General features: G+C 55.0%; 2 protein-coding genes across 4 annotated transcripts; one reads left to right on the forward strand and one right to left on the reverse strand.

The window, feature by feature from the left end:
- Positions 1–1,898: 1,898 nt before the first annotated feature.
- Positions 1,899–13,897, forward strand: LOC119097629 (glycylpeptide N-tetradecanoyltransferase 1). Its single transcript, XM_037220667.1, has 11 exons — positions 1,899–2,185; positions 4,580–4,806; positions 6,228–6,352; positions 7,013–7,104; positions 7,701–7,817; positions 8,221–8,391; positions 9,175–9,355; positions 9,567–9,684; positions 10,350–10,495; positions 11,550–11,687; positions 12,588–13,897. The coding sequence occupies exons 1-11, from the start codon at positions 2,088–2,090 to the stop codon at positions 12,606–12,608; spliced, it is 1,434 nt and encodes a 477-aa protein (XP_037076562.1). The 5' UTR covers positions 1,899–2,087; the 3' UTR covers positions 12,609–13,897.
- Positions 13,898–16,612: 2,715 nt separating this feature from the next.
- Positions 16,613–26,808, reverse strand: LOC119097630 (nucleolar MIF4G domain-containing protein 1). Of its 3 annotated transcripts, none has more exons than XM_037220669.1 (11): positions 26,796–26,808; positions 24,276–24,814; positions 23,159–23,901; positions 22,505–22,871; positions 21,993–22,117; positions 21,183–21,382; positions 19,856–20,031; positions 19,191–19,414; positions 18,522–18,689; positions 17,957–18,088; positions 16,613–17,267 (listed from the first exon to the last, which is right to left on the reverse strand). In XM_037220669.1, the coding sequence occupies exons 2-11, from the start codon at positions 24,760–24,762 to the stop codon at positions 16,980–16,982; spliced, it is 2,910 nt and encodes a 969-aa protein (XP_037076564.1). In that variant the 5' UTR covers positions 24,763–24,814; positions 26,796–26,808; the 3' UTR covers positions 16,613–16,979. The 3 variants fall into 3 exon arrangements, with proteins under 3 accessions (XP_037076564.1, XP_037076565.1, XP_037076563.1); XM_037220670.1 differs by lacking the exon at positions 26,796–26,808 and adding an exon at positions 26,707–26,767 and having other exon boundaries at positions 19,856–20,028; XM_037220668.1 differs by lacking the exon at positions 26,796–26,808 and adding an exon at positions 26,707–26,767.
- Positions 26,809–26,995: the final 187 nt, after the last annotated feature.

Here is a 26,995-nt window from a genome sequence, read left to right on the forward strand (position 1 = left end):
GGAGGGCCCCGAAAGATGTAGTGGACCCGAGCAGATTATCGGATGGTCTCCGACAAGAGCGCAGTGCTCCAAATTCCAACACGAAGACCCAATGCATATATAGGGCCCCGAACAAACCAGTATGTAGCGGAGGAAGCAAACAGAGCCCCCCCCCCCCGAAATGTGCGCAGGGTCCTCCATCCAAATGGGAAGTACCCAATACACAGCGCGGAGGGCCCCCGAACGACGGAGTGTGCCCTTAGCAGGTTAACAGATAGGGCCCTCGACAAGAGCGTAGGGTCCTCCAATAGGAAGTACCCAAGACCCAACGTGGAAGGCCCCCAAATGATCGAGTGTGCCCGCGCATGTTATCAGATAGACCGCCGACAGGGGCGCAAGGTATTAATTTTCAAATGCCATATCTGCGGGGCTCTCAAAGAATCCAGTGTGCCCAAGCAGGTTAACAGATGGGGGCCCGACAAGTGTGTAGGGCCCTCCATTAAAAAAGAAAGTACCCAAGACCCAATTCTGATTGAGCGCCACGAAAGACCGAGTGTGCCCAAGCAGGTTAACAATTGGGCCCCCGACAAAAGCGTGGAGCCCTAAGCAAGCGACAGAGAATTGGAAGGGCCCTAGACCAATATAGAGGGTCCATGGGCATATCGCGAGTGTGTCGGTAGGTTAACCGAGACCAACGGCAAGGGCCCTGTGAATAACCGAAAATATCCCGGCAGGTGAACATTTGGCCCCCGGCTATAACATACAGAGCCTTTCAGGTGCATGCGAAGAACCTGTGAAAAGCCCCTGATTGACAAGAGCGACCCCGCACGCTAGCAGGAAGGGCCCAGCAACAACGCAGGGTCCTCTGAGCAAATGCAAAGGAATCGAGAGCAACGTGGAAGGTTCCTTAACGATAGGATTGAACCTGCGAATGGGTTTGAAGATCCCCGGAAATAGGATAGGGTCCCTGGACAGCGCAATGAGGCTTAGAATCTCCCAATCACCACCCGCTTAATCAGACAATAATTATTTTTCTCTACCCTTGGGTCCTTCACTTTCGCTTGTGACCGTTCTTGGTTGCCTGGAAGTTCAAAGGCGTCCAGTTGTGTTGCGTTTTGTGTGTGTTTTTAACTGAATATTTTTGGCTGGCTTTGGGCTCCTTCGGAGCCCTTGGACACCTTTGGTGCCCGGAAGGGGGGGGGGGCATGACCCCGTGCCCCCCTCTCTGGACTCGTCCCTGATCAAATGTGTCATGACCGAACCACGGACCCTTGTCATCAAAGGATTCTTGGTTGGTACTGTGGGCCCTTGACCGGTGCGGTAGCCCTCATCTTCTCAGTGGTCCCGACCAATGCGAGAGGCCCTCAGTGATAATCGCGGGTCTCGACCTTGTTCTGCTTCGGAAATAGGCCCCCAGCGCCCAGACCGATTCTGAGCCGACCGTTCGGTATTGATAGTATCTGACCGACAAAAAGACCCTCATCGTTCCAATGGACCCCGATCGGTGCAAGAGACCCTCTGTCGGATAGTTGATGGCCCTGCTCTTTGGCCAGTGTCCCTTTTTACGATCTCCACTTAGTCCTTTTGGGCAATCCAATCTGGCCCTGAATCGTCGGCACTGAGCGGTCCTTTTGTCCTCTCGTGACAAACGGAGGCGTGTGTCCCTTGCGCTTGCTACCTGCGCCCCTGACTCCTCCCCTGCTTACGCTTTGGTTCTGTTCCCATTCCCCCCCGCTTCCTCCTCCATCGTTATATGTGAACGACTTCTATGGTCGCGAACGCAAGAAGTGGGACAAAATATTGCATGGAGGCATCCAAAATAAAATTTATATTAATCGAGCGCACAGAATATGGTAGCAATGTATAGACGTTTATGGAGAGCGTGCGCGCCATTATAAACATTTCCCAGGCGTCGGCAGCGCGGAGAGGGTCCGTGAATTGGGGCTCTGGTGGTTAGGGGCTGTGAAATCAACTTTTAGGTGGTTTTCAATTAAAGGATCTTTCGGTTCGGTTGATTTGGACAGGCTTTGACGAGTGTGCTTGATTTACAAGCATCCAGAGCCTATAACCCTGGTTTTTGACCAGTGCCGAAAGTTTCGTAGCTCAAGATGGATGCCAGCGAGGAGCGTGCAGAAGGTCCTGAAGCCCAGAAGTCTGAGGCCTCAGCGTCAGCAGCGACTACTAATGGGAAAGTCAGTGGTGGCAAGTAAGTTTTTTGCTGTCATTGCTCTGTTGACAGAGCAATGACAATCTCGAATTGAATCTTGAATATGTCTTGAATCAATGTTAGTATAGTGGTCTGCTCCTATTGCCTCTGCATGTATGATAGACAGAATGCTTTGTAAGAATGTTAATTGTGACATTTTAGAAGCACTTTTTGCATTATGCTGTGTGAAAGCAGATTCCAAGCAGAAATATCCAGCATGAGGTGTAGGACCATAGTAGTATACTTTGGGAACACCATTCTGCAGCAAATCTATCCACTGTCAGATTTTTACCCAACATCTGTGCATTGGGCCTTATGCTCATGTACATCAAACTTGGCTAGGTCAAATTGTGCTGGATTTTTACATAATTTTTTATTAAAAATGTTTATACAGTTCTACCACTTTGTACTATGATGCTTGCCATTTGGTGATTACTGAGGGAGTCCTTAGTTGCTTGGTTACAAAATGACTGAATCAATCTGCATCCCAAAAATAGTGATCATAATCACTTATCAATTGAAGCTGGTGATAGTGACAACTAGGCCACAATTTTATCAGTGATAGGTGTGTAGTCCATATGTGTTGTAAATTATTTAATCTATAGTCTTCTAAAAGGATTGAGATGAGAGATTAGAATCACAGATAATTGTGTGGACTGTTGTCCATGTCCAGCATGTTAGTATGTACTCAATGTTTTGGCCAGGTATCTCTGGTTGCTGTCAGTTGTTATGCATACAGGGTATATGTCAATACATGCAGACAAAGGTTTGAATCTGAGCAATTTCTAGGGAAGAATTTGTATTGTGACATATGTGGCTGAAAGACAAATCATCCAGTCCCTCTCTGGATGCTATAACACCAGACAATGACCTGAGGGTTAACTGGCGAAAACATCGCCAACATGCGAACATGCCAGATGGGAGTGCTTTTCTGAACAATATTCTATCTTTGTCTAATTTATGTTGATGGCAAGTTGTCTGAGATTTGTGAAATTACTGGAATGAGTGATCATCAGCATGGTTGGGGCTTTGTTTTTCTCAGTTGCCTTGTGCCCTTATTAAACTTGGATATCACTAGTGCAGACCTTCAACTTGTGTGTTAGAATCCTATTCAGAAACCCGTCTGATGTTAGTGTAAGATGTACCACTCATAAAGAAGTTCAGTGTTTAAGTGTATGAGTGAACAAAACAGTTTGTGCCTGTGGATATTGCCCAAAGGCATGCCTATAACATGCTAAACAAGTGCTGGTAGCACATCACTCTAGCAAAATGCATCTTATGTGTTTAGGTGGCGATGCATCTGGGCAATGTAGCATGATATTATGCCAGTCAGTGGATGTGTCTCATGACATCACTGGGTCATCTCAAAGTGCATGTTCTTGATTGCCACTACAATAGTAAGAAGCTTCATGGGCTGGTATTGTATCATCTTCTTCCTTTTACCATGAAACTGTATATATCAAAGTACCAGTTTACAACATGTACTACCAATTTTGATCATAAGGGTAGGATTACATCACATTGCCTTGGAATTAAAGCAGCATAACACCCCACCCCATGTCAGCCTATCATGCTTGCACAACAGTGAGCTGGAACAATTAAGATTGAACTCAATTTGTGGTTGATTATAGTGCTGAATATAGCATTTAGGCAGCATGCAGTCATTCTATTAATGTTTTTGTTGTGCTAGATCATGATATTGTGTATGATACCTAGAATTATGATTGGCCAGAGTTGAGTCATCCTAATCACCTTGAAGATAAGCAGGCCACATTACTGACTGCACCACTGTTAACCACCACATTACTCACAGAGCAGTGAGAAATTAGCCCAAATCAGGGTAAAGCAGGCCCATCTCAGGCATTGCTTGTGAAGGCCTGCCCTCAGCAAGCCATCGCCAGCGCTGCAGTGTTTCGCTGATCGGCGTCTCGTCGGGCCCGTGGTGTCGAACGATCGCGGCCAGACGTGTTAGGCCACCGGTGCACGCGCTGCGCGCCGGCAAGACGCTGGCAGCCGCGATGAGCCGTCACCATGGGGCGGGTGCTGGGGAGTGGGTCGGTGCAGGCCCCGCGTGGGCTTCCCCCGATGAGTCACCGCCGCGGGCGGTCTCGTGCGTTCTGTGGCGGCGCACGCTGCGGTGGGGCTGCCTGCACGGGTGGCTGGCTGGTCAGTCACGCGCTCCCCGGAGGGGGGGGGGGTGGGGGGCGAATCCCGGCGTGCGATGGCCCCGGAGCATTGATGGATCATACCGATGTTGTGCGAAGACGAAGACTTTGCTAAAAGCCGCTGTTGCCCGCCAACGTTTTGAAAGAACTTTGTTATTCTGTCCGACATTTTTTTTCGGGTCCGCTTTGATTCCGAGGTCACGGAGGTCACGTTTTTTTCGGGCAACAGGAAGTGGAAGAAGGGCAAGAACCCCGCTGAGCACAAAGGCGCCGACGGGGTCGTGACCAAACAGCAGCGTGCCAACCCAATGAAGAACCTGATAGACCTGCAGAAGGCCATGGAGATGTTCTCGCCTTCCGGGCCGAGCCAGCACCAGGGCCCGGCCAAGACGTCGGAGGAGGCTAGGCGGAAAAAGTACCAGTTCTGGGAGACGCAGCCTGTGCTGAAGATAGGGGGTAAGTGAGGTTCGGGATGCCTGTATGTAGTTTGTGTTGTTTACTCCAACCACTGGGGTCAGAGGTTGCGTTGATCGGCGGGAACTCAGCAGTTTTCCTGTTTCTCTCTGGCCAGACTGTGAGAGAAGTAAATATCTGTGGTGAAATCAATCTGGGTGTCCCGTAGCAAATCAATGTATACCAGATAAGCCTATTCCTTTGGAACTGCAACCAGGCAGTGTACCCACTTTCATGTACGGTTTCATGTCGGTTGGTGCCGATTTTATGTTCGAGCATGTTTGATAGCAAAATTTGCGTTTAGAAGTCAACTCGTCCCAGCAAGTGTTGGTTAATGCTTCTTTTCGTTGGTAATTTTCCATTTTTAATCATGTTTTCGCTTCTGCGCATTAAACAGAAGTACCGCCGGCCCGTTGTGTATGTCAGTAGCGCGCGCTGACGACAAAGGTTCTATGAGAGTGTGATAGATGCTTCAGATGTTATGCATTGACCGGCGATAGCGACGTTACCTCCGCTGTCGCCATTGGCCATAATCGTGTGAACGGATCAACGTCATTGCCGGACGAAGCCTCCCGATCTGTCATCATCACTGCCCAGCCCGAGGCCCCCGATCTGCCATCACCACTTCCCAGCCCGAGGCCTCGATCTGTTATCACCATTACTCAGCCCGAGACTCTCGATCACCACTTCCCAGCTCGAGGCCACCGAGCTGATGTCGTTTCCCAGCCCGAGACTCCCGATCTGCCATCACCACCGCCCAGTCCAACGCCCCCGATCTGCCATCACTTCCCAGCCCGAGACCCCGGATCTGTCATCACCATTTCCCAGCCCTGAACCTCCGATCTGCCATCACCAGTGCCCAGCCCGAGGCCCCGATCTGTCATCATTACTGCCCAGCCCGAGACTCCCGATCTGACATCACCACTTCCCAGCCCGAGGCCCCCAATCTGCCATCACAACTTCCCAGCCTGAGACTCCCGATCTGACATCACCACTTCCCAGCCCGAGGCCCCCAATCTGCCATCACCACTTCCCAGCCCGAGGCCCCCAGTCTGCCATCACAACTTCCCAGCCCGAGACTCCCGATCTGCCATCACCACTTCCCAGCCCGAGGCCCCCCGATCTGCCATCACCACTGCCCAGCCCGAGACTCCCGATCTGCCATCACCACTGCTCAGCCCGAAACTCCCGATCTGTCATCACCATTTTCCAGCTCGAGACTCCCCATCTGTCATCACCACTGCCCAGCCCGAGACTCCCGATCTTCCATCACCACTGCCCAGCTGTCCCGTCGCTCCCACTGCTTCTCTGCGCCTCCGCACCTCTCCCTCTCCCCCCCCCCCCTCCCCCACCCCCTCCCATGGGTGGCATGTGCCGCGTCGCGTCTGTCCGCCGCCCCCACCGCCCGCTCTCGGCGCCAACAGAAGAGACGACGTCGGGGAATGAGCCGCTGGAGGCGGACAAGGCCGTGAGCGAGGTGCGCGCCGAGCCCTACTCCCTGCCCGACGGCTTCCAGTGGGACACGCTCGACCTGGACGACCCCGAGCAGGTGGGCGCCGGTGGGCCGGCCGCGCAGCCTGCCGGCCCCGCGGCTGGCGTCACGGCCGCGGGGGGGAACTGTGTGGTGCGGAGAGGCACGAGTTACAGCCGGGAGCCCCAGACCTGTGTGGGCTGGCTTGCCATACTTTGTTGGTGTCGGTGGAGGAACGTTGCCATGCGGCACTGGCCGTTGAAAGTTTCCGGGTGTTTCGAAACCTTGACATTGTCAGCGCTCCTCAAACTGCGCAACAGCTAGGTGGGATGCGATGAAGTTATCGCTGGAGCTGGATTCACAGAACCAGCCCAGTAATCATTGTTATGATAATCAAAAGATATGGGATCAGGTTGAGAACATCTGATAAGATGTTTCCAACACGATAAGATGTCTACCCGTTCGTCTTCCGACAAGACGTTAACTTTTCCTGAAGACAGCAGTACTCGGCGCGCCCCGGAGTTTGCAAAGCTCGACTTAAACACGAACATGATTATAAAACAGGAAAAGCAAGTGCCTGAATTGTTTACATACACTGGGACATGTTCGTTTCTCAACTCGCGAAGTATCCTTGTCACTATACTTGTTTCGTGTGGTGGACGAAAATCAACGGTATTGTGCTAGTGTGTGCCCGCAGACGGTTCCCCGCGTCGTGCCTAACACGCTTGTCTGCGGCAGCTGAAGGAGCTGTACACGCTGCTGACCAACAACTACGTCGAGGACGACGACAACATGTTCCGCTTCGACTACTCGCCCACCTTCCTCGATTGGTGAGGCGGGCCGACCTGGTCCTTCGGCGGCGGCCGCGGCGGCCGTGTGCTGCTCGCTCTTGTCCCCTCCTCTGCCCCCGTCGCTCTTGGAGGCAGCGTACCGGGGTGTTTAAGTAAAGCCATTTCAGCTATTGGTGGCAAGTTCAGAGGGTTATGGGGTGAAGGAGAGGGGATAGCGGCGGGGCGTGACCACGCGCACCAGGGAGTGCTCAGAGGCTCAGCCTGCGCAGCGACCCCACCCGAGGGTATGTGCGGGAGCTGGGACCCGCCAGGTGCCACTTCAGCCCACTCGTGGCTGATGCACGCGGTCGGCTCCAACAGACGGGACGCTGCGGCGGCGTAGGGTAGAGCGTGAACGAGCGACCAAGGGGGATGCGCACATGGCTTGCCCACGGTCATGGTGGATATGTTGAGTGAGCGGAGGGCTTGCTGGTGAGACGTTGCCTGAAGTCGTGCTTGCACGAGATGGAGCCATGTGGTGTGTATCATTGGATGGCTTCCGTCGTGCTCGTGAATCCCGACTGGAACGGGAAGACAGTCACCAACAGTCGCCAGCGGAGGGGCTGTGCGTGATCGGTGTGCGCGCTCCGCCACAGGGCGCTGCGCCCTCCCGGCTGGCAGACCGACTGGCACTGCGGCGTCCGCGTCACCAAGTCCAGGAAGCTGGTCGGCTTCATCTCCGCCATCCCGGCCACCATCCACATCTACAAGCGGTGAGAGCCGGCCGGAGGGCGTTCGACTGACCTTTGATCCGTCCGTGCTGGGGAGGTTGGCATGTGTTACTTTGCAGCGATAGATCTCGGTTTGATCCCCCCTGTGAAACATCGCATGCCTTGCTTGCACGGAAGCGGGGAGACGCGGCGGATCTAAGTGCCGACGTGCATGGATAAGCCGCTATTACCATATTTCAAAGTAAAGACTTTGGCGCACTCTGAGCGTGTTGGACCGAGCCTCAAGCTGGTCGGTCAGCGGTGACCTCAGAGTGTGCGGGTCGTGACTCCTTGTGAACGGAGCGTGACGCCAGCCTGCTTGTGACGTCTGTGAGCCGGCCGCGAGCTCAGTGTGACCGCCGTGAGCACAGTCCGTGACCTTTGCCCTTGCCGTCGCGTCTCACAGGGAGCAGCGTATGGTCGAGGTCAACTTCCTGTGCGTGCACAAGAAGCTGCGCTCCAAGCGCGTGGCGCCCGTGCTCATCAAGGAGATCACGCGGCGGGTCAACAAGACGGGTGTGTTCCAGGCGGTCTACACGGCCGGCGTTGTGCTCCCGAAGCCGGTCGGCACGTGCAGGTGAGACCCGCGGCCGCCCGCGTGGTGGTGGGGGAGGGGGGCGCCGCAGGGGCGTGGGAGGCTACCAGGTGTCTGGAATTGGCGATAGATGTTTGTGAATCGAGTTGGCCGCTGCGGAACCAATGAGCTGCCACGCGAGGCCGGACTGTATTGGCCAGGTTTAGTAGATGCTAGGTTGACATGTCATCGCTCCCTGTTGGGGAAATTTTGGGAGGCTGAATGGGGCGTGTGGAGTCTGAGTGGATCTAGGGGAGGGAGGGGTAAGATACGGGCTTTGCTGGCCCCTTGCACTGATGTATGCTGTACCACGGTGAAAATTTCTGTGAACATTGCGGAGAAACATGAAGAAACGTTTTGTGAGCGTAGATACGCAAACTGAAAAATATTCCCATGCCGGAAACCACCTGGCCGACTAAAATTCAGCGTCCTCTGTCACCACCATAACTTGATGGTGTGCGTGGTGGCGATCACCACGCCGTGAACCATGCTGTGTGCAGTCATACAGTAGCCACGCCGGGGTCCCCCCCCCCCCCCCCCCCCGGTTGGCTGGCTATTGGAGTCCCCGGGTTGTCTGACTGCTGGGAGTACCTCTGGTGGGCTGACTGCCGGGAGTGCCTCCGGTGGGCTGGCTGCCGGGAGTGCCTCCGGTGGGCTGGCTGCTGGGAGTGCCTCCGGTGGGCTGGCTGCCGGGAGTGCCTCCGGTGGGCTGGCTGCCGGAGTGCGGCGAGCCGGCGCGCCTCGCCAAACTTCTGACACCGGGCCCCTGCCCTCGCGCCCCACCAGATACTGGCACCGCTCGCTGAACCCCAAGAAGCTGATTGAGGTGAAGTTCAGCCAGCTGTCGCGCAACATGACCATGCAGCGGACGCTGAAGCTGCACCGGCTGCCGTCCGAGACGGTCACCGACGGCTTCCGCCGGCTCGAGGAGGCCGACGTGCCGCAGACCATGAAGCTGCTCAACCACGTGAGTCGCGCGCGGAGGCGAGGCGCGCAGCGTGGAGCGCCCCGCTCTGCGCCCCGCGCGCCGGCCGAGTCGCCGTGTCGGGACGCGGCAGCCTAGCGTGGCCCCGTGTATGCGCCGCTGTCGCCGCCATCGCCCCCGCCGCTGTTGCCGCTGCTTCTGCTGCTACTGCTGCTGCTGCTGCCGCCAACCGTACCTCCCTGCTGCCCGGCAGTACCTGAGCCAGTTCGACCTGGCGCCGCACTTCGACGAGGCTGAATTTCGGCACTGGTTCACGCCGCGGCCGACCATCGTGGACAGCTACGTGGTGGAGAAGGAGGGAGAGATCACAGGTACGGCCGCCGGGCGGAGTGGACGGTGCTGCTGCCGGCCGACGGCGCCGGGCCCGGGGAGGCGGCGGACTGGACGCGGGGCCTGGGGAGGCGGCGGAGTCTGGACGCGAGGCCTGGGGAGGCGGCGGACTCTGGACTCTGGACGCGGGGCCCGGGGAGGCAGCGGACTCCGGACGCGGGGCCTGGGGAGGCGGCGGACTTTGGGCCGTTGATGATTCCGGCGAGTAGCCAGACTCGTGCCGCCGCCGAAAGGAAGGAAAGAAGGACCGTGTCAAGTCGAACTTTTCCCAAATCAAACATGTCATAAGCTTCACAGCTGTTGCCAAACTGATGCGCGTTGTCAAGCTCGCCGCTTACATCGCTAGTTAGATGTTTCCAAGACGATTGAATGTTTAGACGGCAACGTGGCCGGCGAGAAAGTAGTTGTTTCAAGGTGCGAAGGACTCTGGCCGCTAAGGTTGCGTTGGGGACGAGTGAAGCACGGATCTGGTAAGTCGTCGGCAACATTCTTGTGCTCATGTTACTCTCCCACCAACGGCTCCATGGCCTGCGGTGGTGGCGGCGGCGCGCTCGGAAGTCCGTCGCCTCACCTCGTGCGCGCTGCTGCCTGGCTGTGTCCCAACGCGGCGCACGTGGTGACGCGCGGCCCGTGTCCACCGCCGCAGACTTCGTCAGCTTCTACAGCCTGCCGTCCACCATCATGCACCACGCGACGCACAAGCAGCTGATGGCGGCCTACTCGTTCTACAACGTCGGCGGCAGCACGCCGCTGCTGCAGCTAATGCGAGACGCTCTCATCACAGCTAAAAACGTGAGCGAGCCGTGCGCGCCGTTAAACCGAGGCGCTTCCGGCGCCTGTGTCCGAGAAATCGTGTAGCTCCGACTGCAGCGATGAGCTGGCCATTGTTTAGGAGCAACGCTGGCCCCTGGTGTTTTTTGTTGTGTTTATCTAAACGGCTTCGTCCAAATGTGAGCCCGTCCACGGAGGCAGGTTGCGAGACGCGACGGACTGGACAGCCCGCGCGCGCGTGCGGATAAGCCGGTGCTTCTTGTGGCGGCCGTACGGCCCGGTGTGCCGTACCGCCTCAGCCTTGTGGCCCGCTGACCTGGGCGGAGTGGGCAGAGCCGTCTCTGCCAGGGCCGTGCCGCTCAGACCGCTCAGTGGCCGTGTCCTTGGTCGGAGAAGCGGCTCCTGCTGCGCGTGTCCCGGAGGTCAGAGGTCGGTCGCTATCGGCCAGTTGGGGCCGAAAGCAGAGATAACGAACGCGTTTGCGTTCTTCCGCCACCGGGGCATGAATGTTGTCCGGTTGTTTTGGAGCTGCGGCCCCGCCTCCCCCCCCCCCTCGTGCTGATGTCATCAGTGACGCAGCGCCGCGTGGCGGCGCCGGAAGCTGCCGCGACGAATTGGACAGGATGACTTGCAGGGAACAATGCGAGATTGGACTGCAGTGGCTGTGACCTTGGCCGTGGGAGCAATTAAGCGGCTTTCATTGAGCTTGATGTTGGCTTTGAAGAAACGTGACTGGAATGGCTAGCCAGCTACGTAAGAACTTGTATTGGGAGGTTTTGAGGCAGTCGCAGGGTAAAGTATAGTATAGTTAGCCTCAGTATAGTTCAGCGTCTTTTAGTTTTCATGTATACTAGCAGATGACATGCTCTGTATATTTCGCAACAATGTGCAGCGCGCATCACCGCCGTGCAGCCCACGTGAGTGCCATTGCGTCGGCTCTGTCACTCCGAGGCCTGTGTGAGTCCTGCAGCGCAGACGATCGTAGACGCTGGGTGTCCCGCCTGTACTGCTTGCAGTCATTACGCTACCGCAATGTGAAGGAAATCTACCGCTTTCTGGGACGCCCCGCCGACAGGAGGGCTTTGACGTGTTCAACGCCCTGGACCTGATGGAGAACAAGACGTTCCTGGAGCCGCTGAAGTTCGGCATCGGCGATGGCAATCTGCAGTACTACCTCTATAATTGGAAGTGCCCTAGCATGGAGCCCAAGCAGGTGATTGGGGCGGGCTTCCCGAAGAACTCTGGTTGGGGTTTGAACTGGAAAGGCGGGTGTGCTTTGCTGCTGGCCGAAATTTCGATTGGCAAAGGGCGAAATGCTAAGGCCATGAAATGTAATTGTGAGATGGAATGTCGTGAGATGAAATGTCCTTGTGGGCTTACATCTCTGGTCGTTTGTAAACAAGCCTGCCGGGCCGGGTGGGGCCATTGGGCAGGAGCTGCCAAAAATCTGGTGGTTAGCTTGTGTTGGGGTTTTCGTGGCATGAGATTAATGTGACTGGCAGTCGTTGTCATCCATGAGAATATCGATAGTAGGCGTTCAGTAATTTAGTGGTGAGAGGGAAGAAAACTAGACGCAATCGCAAATAAAGATTTTCGGATCGGGGTGCGCCTTGGACACACTGCCAGTACAAAAGGCCCCAAGTACACTAGGGGATGTAGAGCCATGTGTTAAAAGGACAACGAAATATCATGTTATCGCTACGTTCTCGAATTGAAGCGTCGGCTCGTTTGGGTTACATGTTGAGCTGCAGGTAAGGTGTCATCGCAACTATTACATGTGCCACCTTCAGTACAGAATGGATGCTCATTCAATGGTGTACTTGCTGCTAGCATAGCCTCTTCGCCGTTAAGTAAACCTTCTGGCGGCGGGGATAAACACAGCTTTTCAGTCGGGTGTGTTGACTGACGAGACATGTCGCACCCGGTTGGATATCGAAACTCAATGCTTGTTATGCTCACTAAGCAATGGTGCATGGATACTTTTTCCGCCATGTTGAGTGGAGACTGAGTATTGGGTGCGTGTTGCATGTTACTATCGGATATTATATTTCTTTTCATTTTTGCTTCGCTGGTTTTTGTTCAGCTCTAAACCCACCGTGCCTTTCGTTTTCAGATTGGCCTTGTGCTGCAATAGTTTCCCCGGCGTCTGTTGGTGCTGCCACCTATCGCCTGATGGCCGAACCAGCACGCCGGCAGCGCCACCTGTCGCCGGAAACGAACGCCACGTGTGGCCGGCGCGGCCCGTCTCAGCGTGTGCAGACCGTCGGCGCACGCCATACCCCTGGGGGGCACGGGTCGGCCGGCATCCGGCAGCAGCCGCTCCAAAGAGCCGGCGCAGGCGTCGCTCGCCCCGCCCGGAGCTAGAGGCCTGCCGTCCGACAGCGCCGGCCGTCTGTTGACTGGTGCGCGGTTTTTGTGTTCTGTACGCAGGGAACTGCGGGTTGGCGCCGCGCGGTGAGGTACTATTTACCCGTCTGCGTGGTGTGCTTGGCGACTTGTTATTCTGCGTATGGACTGGACGGAGGGGCGCGGGGTCGGCGCGCCCGGTGAGGGCGTCCGGGGCGGCGTCGCGTCCGGCTGTGACGCCCCGGGCAGGCGCGGCGCGCAGATGGCTGGCTTGGGACGCCGCAGAGGCCCATGGCGTCAGCCGTGGCGCAGTCCGCTTGTGTCGCGGACGGCATTTCTTGAACATTCGCTGTGGTGATCTAGTCTGTACATTCTGATAACTGCGCCATACCAGCGGTCGTGCCCCCCCCCCCCCCCCCTACCCCTGGTATATCCTACCAAAATCCGGTCTCCCAGTCCGGCAGGTCGTGGCTGGGCCACTGCTTATACGTGCTTTGAAAAATTGGCATGGTTTTATTTTGGTCTCTAAATCACAGGAACAAGTCCCTTGCCGGTGTTGTGGATCCACTCGCACAGAGTATGGTCTGTGAGCTGTTTTATCAAGTTTTCAGTGGAGATGCTACGCCATCTCCATGTCCCTTTTTGACGTATATTCCCACACTCGTGGTGGGATGCGTCGGCTTGCGAATTGACCACGCGCTCGCTTCTTCTCGCCCACTGGCCTCCTCGAACTGAGGCTGACATCTGCGGCCGCGGAGGGGAAGAGGGACGGCTGACGTCACGGGTCGAGATCGGAGTACCGCGCCATGGGCGTGCTCTGATGGCACTCCGGTGCCCACCCGCCGCGAGACACGCCGTCCTCCTCCGTGTGGCATGTCCGCGCTCGTCCTCGGAAAAGACGGCGCACCCCGCGGCATGCGATGGCCCCAGAGTGTCTCGGCCGCCTCGCCACACCCGCCTGCCCTGCCCGCCGCGCCCGACGCCACTGCTTGCGTATGTATATTGTGAGTGCATTGAGCCGGGGACACTGGCGTTTTGTACAGGCGTGAATGGTACGAATACACTCGAGTGCACACATCGAACTGTGGTGACAACTGGCCTGAGGGGGGAAAGGCGGCCGCCGGAAGAGGCCGCACGTCTTGTGATGCTGCTGGGGTGACGACAGTAGATGGTCATCAGTTAGCAGCGGGTGGATATCAGTCTGATGTCACGGAGTCCTGGGAACCACTCGGCAATCGTAACACCCTTAGAAACCCATGTAAATGGATATGGGCAATGCATTGGAAACGCTAGACTGGCTTTCATGGTAGATCCGCTGACTGAAAGGTCCACTAGGGTAGCGTTTGCCCTTCCAAATCGCGAGTATAATTGCTCGAAACTGGTTGGCTACGGGTCTGGCAAACATAGCCGACAGTGCCGGTCATCTGGCAACAATGCCCATCGTCAAAATCGATCGTCGCATGGGGCAAAGAATGTGGCAGCGCCGGCGTCAAACTGGCGGGAAGTTTTTTGGAAGTTTTGTTGCTTGTCTTCTGAGCATCCATGTGTCAGCCTTCAAGAGGCCTACGAGACAGACCGGACCGCTGAGAACATAGCCGATCACCGCACCGCTCGACCTGTTTTCAAATCTGTGGCTAACTCCAGGTATCGCGGATACTTGACTGGATTGGTGCGTGACTTTAAGGACAATCCTAAACGGTACTGGTCATTTGTGAAATATTTGAAATCGTCCGCGCATGTTTCCCCTGTTCTCGAATATAACGGCAATGTGTGCAAGGGTGATGTGGGGCGGGCCAACTGCCTAAATGAGTGTTTTTCCAAAAAGTTTTGTGACCCTACAGTCAGGATTCTGCCCGACCCGCCATTGTCCGATGCACCCGGGCTAAACTGCTTTACCGTGCCGCATGGTCGGATAGCACAGCTGTTACGCGGTCTGTGTACGCATAAGGCCTGTGGTCCTGATGGACTAAGAGCCAGGATCTTGCGAGAGGGTGCCGATGAGCTGTCTGTACCGATCCAAATGATATGCAATTATCAGTTAGATCCGGCATATTTCCCACCGTGTGGAAATAGGCTAATGTGGTTCCGGTGCATCAAAAAGGCTCGAGAAAGTCACCTGATAATTATCGACGTGTATCACTGCTGCCAATTTGCTTGAAGATTTTAGATAAGGTCGTTCGTGATAGCCTACCTGCGTGCCTTCTAGTCATACCATCACCCCAATACTGTTGTCTTCCAAGACGATCCTACATCACCAACCTCTCCTGGTTTCTTGTGCACTGCTGGAGCTCAATCGCCCGAAGCGAACAGACTGACGCCATCCACACAGACTTCTCCTCGACGTTCACCAGCGTCAACCATGTAACTCTGTTGCACGAGCTTCAACACTCTTTCGGAACGACTGGTGTCGCGTACGACTGGCTTGAGTCGTACCTGACCAATTGCAAGCAGCGAGTCATCCTGAACGGCATGCGATCTGACTGGGCTCCAGTCCTACCCGGCGTACCAGAGGGCAGTAGCTTAGGACCGCTGCTGTTCGCACGTTTTCTGGCGGACCTATCCAGCCGCATGGCAAGCGAGTGCATCATGTATGCCGATTATGTAAAACTGCCGCTGCATTGAAAGCAGCGCAGACTGCGTAGCCTTCCAGTTGGACTTGGATCCCCTCTGCGACTGGTCTCGAACCTGTGGACTCAGTCTCAACCCAGTAAAAAGCAAATTAATTTCCTTCACACTATATCTCTCCTGTCGTCCATCAGTACACAAAAGACGACCATTACGTGGAAAGGTATGATCAGACCCGTGACCTCGGCGTTCTGTTAGACGCAAAGCTCCCTTTTACATCACATGTTGACGCTGCGATCAAAGCTAACGGAATGCTTGGATTTATCGCACGCAGCATGCAAATGCAGAAGTCCCCACGCCGAGCGCGTTTCAACCACAGCCTTGGTCGATCCGACCGACACATGAGCGTTGAACTCGATTCGCGTTCAACGCTCATGTGAGGTTGGTCAAGTATGGCAGCGTTATTTGGGGCGGGCTGCCATCACACACCTTGCTCGATTCGAGCGACTCCAGCACAGGTTTTCCATGCGGCTGGCCGCAAACACCAGGTGTCAGTGCCCTTCTCTGTTGAAAGTATGAAAGTATGAAAGTATTTCCCTACATTTCCGCACGCCATCAACCAAGGCACGATTAGTGCAGTCCGATCTTCTAGTCATGCACAAGATGTTTCACCATCAGCTAGACGGCGCCCAGTTGACCACGCTGTTCGGCCTGGCAGCACCAGTAAGACGTTCGCGCCATATTGGTCTCTTCCACGTGCCGTTTGGAAGTGTCAGCCCGTAAAAACAGAATCCTTGTCCGCATTCCCGTCACCTGCAGCTGCCCTCTTCAGGATATCCAAACAGCCGGCTTTTTCATCCGCTGTCGTTCCGTTCCAATGCCCGCAGGTCTACCAGCAGTGTGCGCACATTCAACTAGTCGATCTGCTCGCCGAGGGCTGAGAGCGCGAGAGCGTGTGTGTGTTTAGTGTGTTTACGCGCGTGTAGTTATTGCTTTTCAGCCTATTGACTGCAACCGTAACTGGGTGCCTATTGAACCTGTTGATTTTTTACGCGAAATAACTATAGTAAAAAAATAAACAAGTCTTCAGTAGCTAGCAATTTCGTTTATTTAAGGACTAAACGCATCTATCTACTCTCAAATATAGTACCTCACATCGAAGAGCCGATCCTGAAACTTCGCATCTTGACGTTCTTTCAAACCGGCTTGCCTTGAACATCAGGTGGCATTACAATTATTCCTTTCACAACAGACTTGAGGGATGTAACCATTGACCTGCCACTCTCCTCTGGCCTGCCGGAGCTCAGCAGAAGTCAGTCCTTGTGCATACGGAACTGGCGACAGGACGTATCAACCCCAATCATTGCTCGGTCCCATTTTGACGCTTCGAACAGGCTCGAAAAAACAACTTCCGCTGTACTCAAATGTATAAATAAGCGACGACCTGAGGACACCAGTCGTTGACGCAGTGACACCAATGCCGCTGCAACGTGGACACTCAGCCAGGGCCAGCCCCTATCACAGATGCACTGGCCGGAGCGACCGCCCTAAACGGCACGGGGCCGTCAGCCGCCGCCGGCGGCCTCAGTCGGTCTCATAGCCTCAGCACGCCGTCCGCCGCCTTCAGCGCGGCGACGGCGGCGCGCGCACGCTCCTCCAGCGTCGCCACCGTGTCCGCGTCGGCCAGCTTCTGTTTGTTGCGCAGCACGAAGTGGTGCAGGAAGAGCACCAGGCTGTCGCGCATGTGCTTGAGCGGCGCGCCGGCCGCGCGCTGGAAGAGCGAGCGTACAGCCCGCTCGTCCTCGGACTGCAGCAGCAGCGCCAGCAGCAGCTGACGCAGGAAGCGCACCATCGGCTTCGACATCTCGGAGAACTCCACCACCTGCCGGCGCGGCGGAGCGGAGGTCGGCGAGCGTGAGGAGGGCACGACTCGCCGGTGATGGAGGGAGGGGCTGCGGCGTAGTGTGGGTCGGCGGAGCGTGAGGGGGACACGACTCGCCGGTGATGGAGGGAGGGGCTGCGGCATAGTGGGGGTCGGCGGAGCGTGAGGGGAACACGACTCGCCGGTGATGGAGGGAGGGGCTGCGGCATAGTGGGGGTCGGCGGAGCGTGAGGGGAACACGACTCGCCGGTGATGGAGGGAGGGGCTGCGGCATAGTGGGGGTCGGCGGAGCGTGAGGGGAACACGACTCGCCGGTGATGGAGGGAGGGGCTGCGGCATAGTGGGGGTCGGCGGAGCGGGAGGCGGACATGACTCGCCTGTGATGGAGGGAGGGGCTGCGGCGTAGTGGGGGTCGGCGGAGCGTGAGGGGGACACGACTCGCCGGTGACGGACGGCGGGGCGCGGTGGTGCGGTGTCTGTGGGTGGGTGGAAGCAGATACCAGCAGGACAGTCGCAGGCGATGACGTCACAATGGCCCGGAAAAGTGCTCACTTTTCGGGCTACCCAAGGTCACGTGCCTGAATAATAATCCACCCGTGATGTTTAGTTATCTCTGAGGTAAGCAAAATCAAGAAGACTACTGCGACCACCACTGACTTCCTTAATCACCTTAACGTATACACGCATACCTTGAGTACCGCGATGCTTAGCTGGGTCGTTGAGATCAGATGAGCTAGAATTTTGGCCAAGTTGCTGGCTGGACCTGAGCCTAAGCTAGCCAGCTGCTTCAGATGCTCCCAGACCGCTATTTTGACTCGCATCTGACGGATCCAGAGCACAGATGACTGAAGAACTATAGGTGACAACAGACATGCAGCGGCGACGATAAGAATGTCAGGATGCGACTCACTGACCAACACCAATTGATCGACCCTTCCCAACCTGCCGCACACAGCACTGTCGACGGTCGCGCCAACACATCACCTCACTAAAACACTGCCACCGACACAGAAGCGCTCGCGTTGGGACAACAAAGAAACCGGTTTCCACACTTCAGCCAGCCCATTTCTAACGCCGCTGAAACAACGGCCCGCGAGAAAACACTCAACGGCAGCCAGCCGCCGGCCCCACTCCCAAGCGGACCGGGTAGACAGCCTGGTGCCAGGCCAGGCTCCTCCGGCACCGCCCGACACCCTGCCTCGAGGCCCGAGGCCGCAGCACCAGCCGCTCAGCCGCTCAGCGCGCGCGCCGCACCTGGTACTTGCGATCGGCGGCGCACAGCCGCTCCAGCAGGTGGCTGTAGTAGGGGTTGAAGGTGCGCTCGCGCAGCGCGCAGCCCAACACGACCGTGGCCATCTCTTGCTCCTGCTGCGGGCCGCGCAGGCCCAGCCGCATCAGCTTCTCGAAGCAGTCGAGGTAGTCCTGAGGCGCGGCCGCCGACAGGTTAGCGGTCTGGGGTGGGGTTGGGCGGGTGCAGGCGTGCCTCCGGCACATTCAGAGCCTTGGAGGCCTGTCGCGCGTCGAGACAATCGCTCGCCTGCTTTGGCTGACACCACTTTCGGGATGTGGGTCGAGGAAACACATGCTGTTAGGTGCATTGGGAAGCATACCACTTGTTAAATGACAAACAAAAGTGTCATTCGTCTTTCAAGTTTTCTCCAAACATGTAGTCTAGCCTTTTAGTCAATTCGGTTTTCCTTACACAAACCTTCACGCGCATAGGCAAAAGAACCAGAGTTTCCGGTCCAAGACGATGCTTCATTCATTTTACAAATGTACTGACCCTGTTTTGCGCCACTAATGACAATGAAATCTCCCAGTCCCACTCCTCTCGCTCTTGTCTCACGGCGCGTTGACTGCACCAGTTCCCTCCCTCCCTTCATCAGCCCATCCCTCCCTCCAGAGCACCGTTCCCCCGCTCACCTCCGCCGTCATGAGGGCGCAGAAGACGTGGCGCCGCAGGTCGGTGTTCATGCGCTGGCGGCGCGCCAGCTCCAGCAGCTCGGCCGAGTACTGCTGGCCGGCGGCGGGCAGCCTCGGCCGCGCGCCGTCCGCCGCCTCCTCCTCCCCGGCAGCCGGCTGCTGGCGCTCCTTCAGGGAGCCGCTCCAGGCCGAGCCCACCACCCACCACTTGCCGCGCTCCTCGGCTGGCGGGGAAGGGGGGGGGGGGGTGAGAGGCGCTCACTGGCGAGTGGGAAGATCAGTGGAGAGCGGGGCGCTTTGGGGCAGGTCAGCGAGACCGGAGGGAAGGGCCGACCAAAGGGGATGTAATAGGCGGCAAGGGGCGGGACGGTGAGTGGAGAGATGAGGAGTGAAACGATGGAGAGACGGATGACAGTATATGAGGCCCCCCATTAGTAAATATGGCACCGCTACTTAATAAAAACAAAGTAAAGCATAGCAACACCGCAGCTTAAGCTTAAGGGTGCCATATGTCATGGGAGGTCCTAAAGAGGACGGTTGTGCACAAATATTCCGTAGCGTTTTCGTAGATGAACGTAGGTACTTTCCAAAAGCATACCAAAGCGATTTGCATTCAGGCATTGTATGTCTCTCAGGTAACACTACCAACCTTTCCAGCTCCTCACCTTTGAGCAGATCCTCCAGCGAGATATTTAATTCAGTGATGGTCTGGTTGGGGTTCACCAACGTCTTGAGCAGCTTGTTCAGCTCCTGGCCGAGACCCGGGTCATACTGCGGTATCTTGTTGATGTTGTTGTTGCGCAGAGCCATGACGATGTCCAGCAGAAAACGAATCCGACTGCTGAGAGCAGTGAGCCGAGCGACCGGGTTAGAGTGCTTCGCTACAACTCCGTGCACTAATTTCGCGGTGCACCACGGCACTTTATCGTCAGACAATGAAGGGAAAAGAAAAATAGCGGATCAAACGGGTTAAATCACGAATTCAAGACCAAAGCAGTCAGTTCGACAACAAAAAATACCAGTGAACTAAGGAATGCTGGTGTGTCAAGTGCCTAACTGTGTACCTGTATAGAACACTAACAGGCGCAGGGAGACCACATATGGAAATGAAGACTAACAAAGCAGCCCCGGAGGCATGGCTGTTACAACTCTGTCCCCATCAGGTATCGGCTAAGCGGCACACGTAGTGGCACCGAGGCCCACGCACCGAGACTTCGATTTTGATTCAATCCGCCGCATTTGCCACAAAAGGACAGAAGTCTTCACCAGACACGGCCATGTTATGACCTTTAATGACATCATGAACATCCCTGACATCACTGGAAGAACAATGCCGGACAAAACTGGCCCGTCATTCAGACTTCTCAGGTGATAGGATCAATGTAGATGTGAGGAATGCTTGGTGAGGAATCGGATACCAAAGTCGAAGCCAAGCCCGAATCATTCATCCCGCCAAATTACGCGTAAAAAAGACGACCATGAAAATACGTCCCAAAGAACAGTCAACAACAGGACCGCCCGGGCCTGCCAATACACAACACTCCAACTGCTCAATACTATCCACAGTCCCACCGCCATCTCACATAAGGCTCACGCCGTCAGCCCCCGCCCACGGCTCCAGCCCCGTACCCGTCGGCGGCGGCGGTCCCCAGCCGCTCATCCCACCCCTTCCGCGGCCCCAGCCCCGTACCCGCCGGCGGTCTCCGGCCGCCCACCCTACCCCGCCCGCAGCTCCAGTCCCGTACCCGTCGGCGGCGGCGGTCCCCGGCCGCTCAACCCACCCCTCCCGCGGCTCCAGCCCCATGCCCGTCGGCGGCGGTGGTCCCCGGCCGCCCATCCCTCCCCTTCCGCGGCTCCAGCCCCGTACCCGCCGGCGGTCTCCGGCCGCCCATCCCTCCCCGCCCGCGGCTCCAGCCCCGTACTCGTCGGCGGCGGCGGTCCCGGCGTCAGCGGCCGCCCATCCCTCTCCCTCCCGCGGCTCCAGCCCCGTACCCGTCGGCGGCGGCGGTCCCGGCGTCAGCGGCCGCCCGCGCCTGAAGCTGCAGGATGAGCTCCTTCAGCGCGGCCGGGTCGTCCTTGCGCATGGTGAAGCCCACGCTGCGTAGCACTGTCAGGATAAGGTCCACGTCCTTGGCCGAGAAGCGGTCGGCCAGGATCTTCAGCACGTCGTAGATGACGCCGCTGTCGGTGACCTGCCAGAGGCAGCTGGCGGGTCAGCCGGGCCCTCAGCCCGCGCTGGGGGACGGCTACCGACGCTGGTGGCGGAGCTGACGCAAGATGAGGACGGAATGATTGGATTCACCCTAGAAAATTGGATGGTACGCCAGGGGGACGGGGGACGGTAATGATAAGACGCGGGAAGCGAAGATAAACAAGCTAAAAACGTGTTCCCGCTACTTTGTGAGACACGGTTCAACTTCTTGGCGTGAGGTTGAGAAACATCGTCGAACGTGCCTATGGTCACATATGGAATAGAACGGCTATATATACCAGGCCTTCTTTCAGAGTATGAAGGCTTATATACATCCTAGATGGCACGGAAAGTCGAACAGGACTGCACCAAGCGGTGACACGGACAAGACTCGCCGTCGATTGGCTGGTCATTCATTTCGCAAACATTTCCGGCCTCCCGAACCATAAGACTTTCAACGTTATCGGCGTCCTTTGAAAGGTGGTCGACAAACCATCGCGTACAAACCAATGGCACACGGGCTGCCAAGATCGAAAAAAAATTGTTGCAGTACCGATGCAGATGCAGAGCCAGCCAGACGCGCCCAGAACACAAGCAGCCAGCTAACGTACCCTGAACGTGTACAGATGGGCGAGCAGCATCACCAGGTTGTCCAGCTCCTTGCTTTCGTCGTCACGGTCCTCCGACATCAGCAGCTTGTGGAACTGCTGAGCCGTCTTCAGCAGGAAGTGAGCACCTGCAGACGAAAGTCCGTCATAGTTTGCTCCACGGTCCCTGTCACCAAGGACATCGGACATAGCACACTTGCACTGGTCGGCCACGCGTCCGTGTTTGCCCGTGCTGCGCCGGCTGCGTGTCCAGCCGGGTCAGGTTCTGCCAAGGCCTTCTCTTCAGACGGACGACCGAGCGATCATGAACTACGAGTTCATAGCTGCATGACGTCACTGACGGCCGACTGATGGCCTCGGCACAGAGAAACCCCCATCCTCCGGTACCGCTGCCTCCCCCCGCGCCGACACGCGCGCGCCTCGGCGTCGACTGACCCCTGCTGCTGCTCGCTGCCGCTGCTGCTGCCCTCGCCGCTCGCGCCGCCGCGCAGCCGCCGTCCCGCCGCCACACTCACCGACCTCGGTGCCGACGTTGGCATGCAGGGCTGCCACCAGCATGACGTGCTCCATGAGCAGGCGGTCGGGCCGCGCCGCCGCCGGTGACACGCACGCCTCGTGTACTAGCTGCGTCAGCGCCTGGCTGGTGTCGTGGCGGCTGTGGCCGGCGTACAGCTCCTCCAGCAGCGCCAGCACGCCGCGCGCGCTGCGCGCCGACAGCCGGTTCAGCTGGCCTTGCAGCCGGCGGCGCAGCAGCGCCAGCTCGGCCCGCTTGTCGCCGCTCAGCGCCATCTGCTGGGCCCGCAGCGCCGGCGGCAGGTAGCGGCCGGCCGTCGCCGGGCCACCGTCGCCGGCGTCGGGCGGGACGGCCCCCGACGAGCCGGTCTGGAGGAGCCCGGCGGGGCGTCAGTCAGGGGCGGCGGGAACGTTCGAGGGGCAGAGGCGCGCGCTGCCATGTGATCAGAGCATGGTTCGTCGCACATTACTCTCGTATTTTGGTATTGCTGCGAACTACATCAGCGACCTGTTGAGCACCAACTTTCCACATTTTTGAACTGCACATTACACCCCCTACACAGGAGGCACAAAACTAATAATGCACAAAAAGCGATCTAATTGACGACGGGCACACAAAGCACAGTAACAAGACTTCAGAGACGTTCATGACTTACTCCGGTCAAAACTGAACCATCCTTGCCACGCAACCTTCCGTATATGTCTTCCCATACGCCGTCATTGTCCGTGTCTTGATTTTCATTTATCCGCTTTTTCTTCTTAGACTTCTTCGTCTCATTCAGCGCGAGGTCCTCTTCTCCCACATCTTCGATCAGTTTTCGTTTCCGTTCATTCGCGGGCCTTTTTAAAGATCCACTTTTCTTTCCAGCGGTGACGGAATCTGTTTCGGAAGCACCTTCATCAACCTCATCAGCAAATTCTCCCTCACTTTCATCGGACGAACCCTCGGTAATGGCTTCTTCGTCACCAGAGCCCTCCTCATCAATTTCCTCATCTTCACCATCATCATCATCATCATCCTCACAACTATTGTCTTCTGGGTCAGCGATGGTGGCATCAGCAGCAACTGTGTCCGGTTCGTCTGAATCAGAACCGCTGTCTCGAACGAAGCCGTCCATTCCCTCTGCGTCACTATCCAGACCTCCTTCTCCATCACCCGTGCCATCATCACTGCCGGCATCGTCACTAAACGACTGTTCAGCACCTTCTTCGGACTCAGCCTGGCCTTCACCGCCTGAGGCGCTATCTGGCTGATCTTCTTCCACTTCAACAGCTTGGCCACGTGCCGCATCTGTCACCATGGCCAGATCTTCCTCGAAATCGTCCTCGTCGTCTTCAAAAGTGGGCTCCTGAAGCTTCAGGTCCTTGAGCTTCTCCGGATCGGTGACGTCCAGAAGATCTGATCCGCATTAAGGCAAATAATCACGCACTAAAAAATATACAAGCTTCGTTTTGTTCTCATCACTGTCAGCTGGAGGACAGGCGCACAGCATATTTATGACTGCATTATGATAGACGATGATCGAATACTGCCCATCCAACAAGTTTAAATAATGTAGCACACTAGAGTAATGTTAAAAATGGATCTATTTCACACTGAATGTGACATTCGGGACGGAAATCATTCCGACTGATGCGACTTGGAAGGGACGAGCGGGTAATGGTCGTACAGGTCACACAGGTACAGGTCATCACCCCAGACATATACAGATGTTTTAGTTCATTCACAGAACCTCCAAACTAACCACACATTATATGCATTGAAAAGGATACAGTCCAGACCATCGGAAACAAATGTTTTCGGGAGTGATGGCGTCTTTCCTTTCTTTCGCCTCTTGTTCATTTTCATTAACGTTGCCAGGTGCTTAATTTGTCTTTCTTCCGCCTTATTTGCCTCTCGAAGCTGTGCATTCCTAGCTCGCTTTTCAGCTCCCTTCCTTTTCTCAGCCAGAACACCACTTTTTTCTCTGGCTTCACGAATTTTCTCAACCAAAGTTTTCTCCTGGCGCCGTGGTTTCTTCACTGGCTCATCATCTGGCTCGAGCTGTTTGGCTTGTGGCTCAGTTTTTTCACTCAGACCGACAAGAGGATCGTCCTTAGGTTCCTTCGGAATCGTGAATGGATGCTTTGGTGCTTCCTTCTTAAATCTCTTAAAGTAATGCTCATTCTTCTTCACCTTTTTAAGTGTTCTCTGTTCTTTCCGTTTCTCCTTCCTTGATTTCTTCCGAGATCCTCCAAGTCCCACCTTCTTCTTGCCCATGATCTGTTCTATTTAATGCACTTATGTGATAACAAGCTGCCTTTTTGAATACCTGAAATATTTTCATAAACTCCATTAGCCCTCAGACTACTGCCGCAAGACATGCTTGTTTGGCCCACAATTCACCAACCACATTTCAACATACCACCATTCCTGATGAAATGGTGGGATCAGAGGCAATCATGATTTCACTTGTTTATTTCCATGCAACATAATAAGATCAATTTTAAATATTGCCATATGTACATATCTGCTTCCTCTCTACCCCTCCACAATCTCCTTCTCCCTGATGCCCCTGCCATCCCTGTTATCACTGAATGTGTCAGTGCACCTGTCAAGCCAGAACTTTGAGTTGCATAGTGTAAGCATAGTCCTATTCATCTTCTGGGAGGCTTTGCACCCACAGTATATGTTTGGCACAGCCTGCCATTGGCAGCCTTGCACTGTATAAAATACAGCCTGACAGGTACAAAATGAACAAAATTTTTGCTACTTCAACAGCTCTTTCTATTGTTCCTCATTCTATAACAAACTGAGAAACAAATATGGTTTCTATACCAAACTGAGAAACAAATGAGGTCCCTATATCAAACTGAGAAACAAATAAGTTTCTGGACATAGATATCTCACATGACATAAAATGGCTTGTTCATGGGACTGGACCAGCAGGGGACTCAATCAGCAGTTTGTGGGAATCAATGAGCAATCAGCATACATTTTGCCATCATCACAAACTGTTGTTTAGGAAACCACCAAGCAGGGAATTTGTTGAGATCAGGAAGGCAAAGAAATGAAGAAATGAAAATGGTGTTACTCGACATAAAAACATTTACACATATGCTTATTACTGAATGTATTAGATAGGCTTCCTGTACAGTTAAACAAAATAGGTGAGCAGGGACAGTCAATGCCACAATAGACCCTAGTGCAAGACTGAATGTTGAAAATCCATGAAAAGATCATGTTACTGTTCTGAGCCCTTTTCACTTAAGACCTAACAGCATGGTAATAACCACTAGTCATCCTTGACAGTGATATGGCCAGGACCTTAGCAGCATTCACAGTTCACACACAGCAATAATAATGGTACCATGTAAGTCATCCTATCCCAGTAATGCATAAATGCTTCTTCTATGGTAACTGACATGCCATACTGATTTAACAGCCCACCAACCAATGGGTTTACAGAGTGCTTTGGCCAAGGCAACATCCACATATAAGTATGCCAACTTGATCCATGATCATGAAGTTATGATCTCACTACATCCTGAAATAAAAATTGTTAGCTAGTAGGTACCAAACACTGACAGGCGTCATCAAACTGGCAGGTACCAATGCCAAATGCAATGACTTCAAGACTGCTCTGAAATGCGAGGCCCCCTGGGGTAGGTAAGGTACGTTTCATTCCTTGCTAAAGGAAGCCAGTTGTCTGACACCTACTTAGATATCTATTAGGCTACAGTCTGGGGCAAGTTTGTGAGTGAATGAATGGGCCTTCTCCCCTTTAGATCTTCCATTTCCACAGATGATTGAAATTGATTTGTATATCTATACATTATACTGAATGATAGTGGTCCCCTCAAAAATGTGATAACTGAATGTTGAAAACACAAGGTCATGTAAAATTATTGCACATGATGGGCCCTGGTACTCTACGCAAACATAATTCCACTGCATTTTCATTCAAAGTTTGATGAGGTAAGATGAGGATCTACAGCCCAAATGGCAGGTCACAAATCCCATTCCAGGAGCATCATGACAGTGGAGCATGTGATACATTACAATAAAGAGAGCTTGATCAAATCAGATGTCACAGGCCCAAGTGGCCTTTAAAAACTGAATACTCAAGGTACACGGAAAAGAACTCAGAGCTCCATAGTTAATGGCCTTACAGTGGGAAGGCGTCAACTATGCCCTAAAAAATGGCAAAATATATTTTATTACCCTGTAATAACTTGAATGATATTAGTTTTCACCAATACTGGGTTTATGTCCCCCTCCTCCCTCTAACGCAGCCCATTACACGGACTCACGCAGCCACAATGCTCACAAATGCAGTAGCTAACTGTACCGCCGGTATGAAAAACGAGTCGCACATGTAATGTCTGTTAAGCGCAGTGTTTGGCGCTTAAATTGGGATACCAAATATTGAAAAAATTTGCGCTCAAAGGATAACAGCCGAAGTAGTAGGACCAGGCTGAGAGAACGAGGTTCATAGAGCTCCCATGACAAG

This window comes from Pollicipes pollicipes, unplaced genomic scaffold (genome assembly GCF_011947565.3).
Source record: "Pollicipes pollicipes isolate AB1234 unplaced genomic scaffold, Ppol_2.1 Scaffold_4295;HRSCAF=5057_pilon_pilon_pilon, whole genome shotgun sequence".
NCBI classification, from domain to species: domain Eukaryota; kingdom Metazoa; phylum Arthropoda; class Thecostraca; order Pollicipedomorpha; family Pollicipedidae; genus Pollicipes; species Pollicipes pollicipes.